General features: G+C 35.8%; 1 protein-coding gene across 1 annotated transcript in view; it reads left to right on the top strand.

Moving 5' to 3' along the window:
* SRFBP1 (serum response factor binding protein 1) overlaps positions 1 to 1248 on the top strand; it is a 67650-nt gene extending 66402 nt beyond the window's left edge. The window contains exon 8 of the mRNA XM_006764397.2: positions 874 to 1248. Within this exon, the coding sequence (XP_006764460.1) occupies positions 874 to 1058 (185 nt within the window). The 3' untranslated portion in view covers positions 1059 to 1248. The remainder of the gene's footprint in view (positions 1 to 873) is intronic.
* Positions 1249 to 6520: the final 5272 nt, after the last annotated feature.

The following is a 6520-nucleotide window of genomic DNA, read 5'->3' as shown; positions in this document are numbered from 1 at the left end:
CCCCCCCCCCCCCCCCCCATTTCTTTCTGATTCTATAAACATGCATTGATTCAGGTCTTTTCAAGCTAGTATATCTCTCCCAAACAGTAGTTTGTTCAAGGTAATGTAATTGAAGTGCCTCATAATATAAGATGCCATAAGGATTAGAACAGGGGTCCTCAAACTACGGCCCGTGGGCCACATGCAAATACAAATACTGTATTTGTTCCCATTTTGTTTTTATACTTCAAAATAAAATATGTGCAGTGTGCATAAGAATTTGTTCATAGTTTTTTTTTAAACTATAGTCTGGCCCTCCAACGGTCTGAGGGACAGTGAACTGGCCCCCTATTTAAAAAGTTTGAGGACCCCTGGGCTAGAATATAAGTTGTCAATCTCATATCTCTTGTAACTTCATGATTAAAACAAAACTTTGTCTTGTATTGGAGTAGATTTAGTAATTTACCTTGTAGTAATAACTTTGTTCAGTAACAGAAGAGAGTGAAATCAATAAATAGCCTTTTAAAAATAAATCTCTTCTATCAACATTGTCAGATGCAGTGTCTTAGTAAAGACGTGTGCTTTCTGGCTACATCTGATTCACACACAGATTTCATAAGCAAATGATATTTCTTAAGATATCACAGCATATATTAAGAGGCAAGCAATACACATCCACGTGCAAGGATAGGAAGCATGTGTCCCAACATTTACTGCTAATGTATATTTCAACTTCAAACTGTGCTCTATTGGACTTAGGTTTAAAATGAGGTATTCCATTTCAGTAAAACTAAATTTCTTCTTCAGTACTGATTTGAAAAGATAAAATATATATTTTGTGCATGTTGTTTGGGTATATACTTAGTTTTCATTATTTTTGCTTCCTCCTCCCAGGTTTTCAGCAAAATGACCCTCAACTCAAAAATCAGTTTATTAAGAATGCACCAAGAGGACCAGCAAATATAAAACAGCAGACACAGCTGCCTCTTCATCCTTCATGGGAAGCAAGCAGGAGGCGAAAAGAGCAGCAATCTAAAATTGCTGTGTTTCAGGGGAAAAAAATTACGTTTGATGATTAATTAGTACCTCTTTTTGTGAACTTTTCCATCTAAAAAATTGTTTTCCTTCTTTTTGTTTTTTACCAGCCCATTATTTAAACTCATATTTGGATAAGTCTTTTTGGAGGAGGTGTAGAAATCAGTTTGTTGTCTTTATTTCTCTTTTTTAAGTATGTTCAAGTTATGTTTACATAAATCTTGCACAAATCTACTACATTAGTTGGTTTTTAAAAATATGCCCAGAACGTTCCCTTTATAAAAGAATTTTGAGATTATTAGTCAGATTTCCTCAGTTGTGCTTATCATGAAGTATATTTCACTGGATTAGGTCTGTGTTTCTTTGCCTTGAGAATAAAAGTTGAGATATATTTAAAATAATAATTGAAAAGTATGAGGAAATTATAGCTATTTAAAGTAGATAACCTCTGCTAAAAGTTATTCTTGTTGGTAAAACTAAGATTAAGATAGTAATGTTTGGCCCTGGCTGGGTAGCTCAGTTGGTTAGAGCATCTTCCCAGTACAACCAAGGTTGTAGTTTCAGTCCTTGGTCAGGGCACATACAAGAATCAGCCAATGAATACATGAATAGATGTAACAATAAATTGATGTTTCTCTCTCTAATATCAATAAAAAAAAGAGAGTAATGTTCATTTGGGGTACACAGGTAATAAATTATGCAAAAAATATTAATATTGTTATACAAAAAATATTATAGCTTTAATTAGTAATGATCTTGTACTTTTTAATTGTTTTAGTTTCCCAGGATAATTTTAGATTTCTGAATATTTCAATTATTTAAGTAACATATTGTTTAAATGTAGCAACACAACCAAAAATTAGTTTTCTATTTCACTGCATATAAATATTTCTGTTAAATTCAAAATGTTTGACACCTAATTACATGGCCATGTGCTCTTATAGAAACATTTTTGAGGAATCATAGATTGAAGGAGTTATGATTAAAAGAGCATTTCTACAGTAGCTGAACAGAAAGGTTATAAGATGACTCACTGAGGAGAGGGCTACTCTGTGCATCTTAGTATTTCTATTAAAAGAAAAATTAAGATTTTAAAAATCCTTTCAAGCCCGACTGGCATTGCTCAGTGGTTGAGCGTCAACCTGTGAACCAGGAGGACATGGACATGGTTCAATTCCTAGACAAGGCACAGCCTGTGTTTCAGCAAAATGCGGGCACATCCAGTAGGGGGCGTGCAGGAAGCAGCTCATCAATGATTCTCATTATTGATATTTCTATCTCTCCCCTCTCCCTTCCTCTCTGAAAGCAATAAAAATGTTTATGTGTGTGTGTGCACGCGCACACATATATATACATAAATAATAAAATCTCTTCAAAAGTTAATGTCAGGGAAAGCCTTCTCATTAGCAGGAATTCCCAAGCTCTGGAGAGTCATTTCTACATTTTCCATGAGCTTAAAAATTTAGATAACTTGAGCAATGGGATTCAAGTTATTGTGTGGAAAGAAAATTATTTCTGTGTTGAATGCAATTTTTTTTTTCTTTCAAATTTTATTTTGACATAATTTCAGTTATGTTAGATTGAAATTAATTTCAATTATGAAAATTTATTACAGTAAAAAAGTGAAAGAAAAATGTCTCTATGCCTATCCAGATTTAGCCAAGCTACGAAGTTGAGAATACTATTTTCCAGACTGCCAAGTCTGCTTAAGACTTTACCCCAAGCCCTAACTGGATTGTCTCAGTGGATAGAGCATCGGCCCGCAGACTCAGGGTCCCAGGTTCGATTCCGGTCAAGGGCATGTACTTGGTTGTGGCCACATACCCAGTAGGGAGTGTGCAGGAGGCAGTTAATGGATGTTTCTCTCTCATCAATGTTTCTAACTCTTTATCCCTCTCCCTTCTTCTCTGTAAAAAATCAATAAAATATATTTAAAAAAAAAAAAAAAGACTTTACCCCAATTGCAAGGAGTTAGGGGCCAACTACAAAGTTAGAAGAGCCCACACAAGACCACTCTTACTTCTGACACCAATTGCAGGTTCAGAGGTGGTGTGTGGGGAGGGGAATGGGTGGAGGGCTCCCCATACACTGAGGTTCAATAATTTGCTAGAAAAACTTCTTGAGCTCACTGAAACCTATTCACAAAGTTTACTTATCACAGGGAAAGCACACAAGTTATAAACAGCCATAGGAAGAGGAGCATAGAGCAATATCTATGAGGGTTCTAAATGCAAAGCTTCTCTTGTCCTCAGGACATACTATCATTGTGCCATCAAATGCAGATTGCCAATCTGAGGAGCTTTCTCAAGGTTTTGTATCCAGAATTTTTACTGTGCCTTCAATATTTAGGGATGATTGATTGATTGCTTACATAATTGTTCCAAAGGGACTGATACTACATGACCCAAGCCCCTGTGGTAAATCACATGGTTTGTCTTTTTTTAGTGTAGCCAGCATTTACCCTAATCAAAGATAGTCCAATCAGGTATGACATAGATTACCTTCTAGAAGGTGAAGGCAAAGACAATTATTGTCTTCAGCAAGGCCGAGGTTTTTACCACACCCTATCCTGCACCCAAATTCCGTAAACTTTTATTGTATTAACATTTTACTGCATTTTCTTTACATGTACTTTTCATCTTTCTCCTCCCTCTCCTTTTATTCCTCCTCTCCTATTTATCCCCCTCTCTTTCTGTCCTCCACTCTTTCTCCCTCTCCAACTGCTTTCTTGTTCTCATCCTTTTCCCATTTCATTTTTCTTGTTTCCTTCTCTCCCCTCCACCCTTTATATTCTCTCTTTATAAACAAAGTCATTCTCTATTCTCTTGTATTACCACAGTCCAGTTATCAAATGCTCAGATTTTTCCAATTGTCCCCATGTCTTTTTACAACAGAAAAGCCAACATCATACCTTACGTTCAGTTGCCATATCTCTTTAGTTGATAATAGTTTGAGTCTGTTTTAGTATTTTATGACATTGACATTTTTCAGAAGTACTGAGCATTGTCCCTTTATTTGGGTTTGTCTGATGTCCCCATTATTAAATTCAAGTTAGGCACTTTGAGCAGGAATATCACAGGAGGGATGTTGTATTTATCCCAGTGCGTATTAAGAGGCAGGTGGTGATGTTGATGTGACCTAGTACTGGTGATGTTAATTTTCTTGTTTCAGGTAGTGTCTATGAGATTTCCCCACTGGAAAGTTAGTATTTTCCTCTTTGTAATGAATAATTATTTTTAGGGAGGTACTTTTAGACTATAGACTATTCTAAAACTTTCACTGACTAGTTCTACCATTCAGCCGTAATTCTTAACTGAAACAATTACTGCTAGAGTAAAAAAAAAACAACAAAAAACGTTTCTTCTTGTTTCTACAAATACTAGCTGGCTTTTTATATTAAGGAAGAACTATTCAGTTTTTAAATTTATTTCATTGTGATCTCATGGATAGCTCTATTTTTATTGGTTATTTTTTATTTTGTTGTGTCTAATATTGGCTTATAAGGTTTACAATATACATCTTTATCACAGTCTGATCTATAGTACACTTTTTTTTAAAATTGATTTCAGAGAGAGGAAGGGAGAGGGAGAGATAGAAACATCAGTGATGGGAGAGAATCATTGATTGGCTGCCTCCTGCACGCCCCCTACTGGGGATCGAGCCTGAAACTCCAGGCATGTGCCCTGATCAGGAATCAAACCATGACCTCCTGGTTCATAGGTTGACATTCAACCAATGAGCCATACTGGCAGGACAGTATACTTTAATTTTCTTCAGGCCTTTGTTTTATTATTTACATACATTTTGCTTCTGCTTGTAACCCTATTATACGTTGTTATTGTTTTTGCTGATAATAGGCTGGGAATGTTGCTAAACATTCTATAGTATTATACAACAAAAAATTATCAAGGTCAGAATGTCAACAATGCTAAGATTGGGCTCATTTAGTGTAGGGCTCATTTGGCCCCATTACTGAATCACTATCTTATGCTTTGTCTGTAAGGAAATCTTTCTGTTGTGTCTGGTGAAAACACAAACTATTCCTGGGACTGTAAGTTCTTGGTATTGTTCCTCTACTTTCTGGCATTGGTAGAGTCTTCATATGCATTGCACAGATCAGTCTTATATGACCAACTTGAAGGAACCCTTCTGTACATCTAGGACCCTTTCTGTGCATCTTCCTCTTCTGTATTTTTCCTCCCACAATCTCGTCAAATTAGCTTATCTAAACTCTGAACTACCGGGTAGCGAGCTGAAGCACTCAACTTATTAGTTTTTTTATCCTGTACAGCTTTTTTTGTCCATTATCCCAAAACCTTTGTTTTATAAATTTTATTAAGTTTTCTAGTTGCTTAATGTAGAAGGGCAAATCTGGTTTCAGTTATTATGTAACAGTCAGAAATAAAAATCCCTTATTTATTTTGATACTCAAATTGTCCTTAATTTGACCACTGGGAGCCTTTCACAATATATTTATTTTCTCAACAGGAGAAAACACAGAAGTTAGTTTCAGAATTGCTAATGATGCCTCTGTAAAACAGAAGTCCATTAGCCAAACTTCAGTATATGTTCAGAATGCTTTTTTCTTTAGCCTGAGGGCATATGGTCTCAAAACTAAGTTTGGAAGTTATCTGGGATGATGTCAGCAAAAATGGTGGAGTAAGGGCATCCAGAAATTTTTCTCACTGTCAGAAGCAATGAGAAAACTGTCCATATCGTCAGAATCAACTTTTTCAGAGCTATGGAATTAACCAAAGGCTTGCAGCAATCCAGGGAGTATTTTTCAAGAAAAATGGCTTAATGTTCATAAGAATAGTGATCTTTGTGACATTTTAACTTGCCCTATTCTCGTCCCCCACTTCTCATATACCTGGTAGTCTTGAAATCCAGCAGCTGACAGCCACTGGGGGTCAGCTTCATAGATATATTATCAGAATTGTTATTATTTGACTACTTTGGTAGTTCACTGGAAGGCTCCTCTTGCAAATTTGTCTTGTGTCAAAGAGCTTGCCCAGTGCATAAAGCCATTTCCTGAGATCACTTAGAAAACAAAGAGAGGCAATTGTTCAACATCATAGCTGCCTGAGGCATTGAATAACTCTTGGGGCAAAAATTTCATCAAAAAGCTTAAAAAGTAAGATGAAGAATTTAATATCCTTGGGAAATCTGGTAAGTTCTGACATATTTCTTGGAATTAAGGAAGTCACATGCTTAACACTGTGCATGTTCAGGAGAAAGCTGAAGATGCCCTAAACCAGGGGTGGACAACCTTTTTGTGAGCTTGTGCCAAAACCAGCAAAATCTCTGACTCAAAATTCTTCTGTGTGCCAACCCTAATTTTTTGAGAACATGTTACGCCTACTTGATATCTCTTAAGCTGTACGAATGTGAAGAACCTTGAAGAAATAATAAAATTCATTCAAGCAACAAAAACACAGTATATAATGATGAAAAATACATTTATTTTTTAATGTATACATGTACACTGATAGTCTGACAGAAAACT

The sequence above is a fragment of the Myotis davidii genome, unplaced genomic scaffold (genome assembly GCF_000327345.1).
Source record: "Myotis davidii unplaced genomic scaffold, ASM32734v1 scaffold159, whole genome shotgun sequence".
Classification (NCBI taxonomy): Eukaryota; Metazoa; Chordata; class Mammalia; order Chiroptera; family Vespertilionidae; genus Myotis; species Myotis davidii.
The sequence above is the reverse complement of the archived record's forward strand: the minus strand, read 5'-3'. Positions and strand labels throughout refer to the sequence as shown.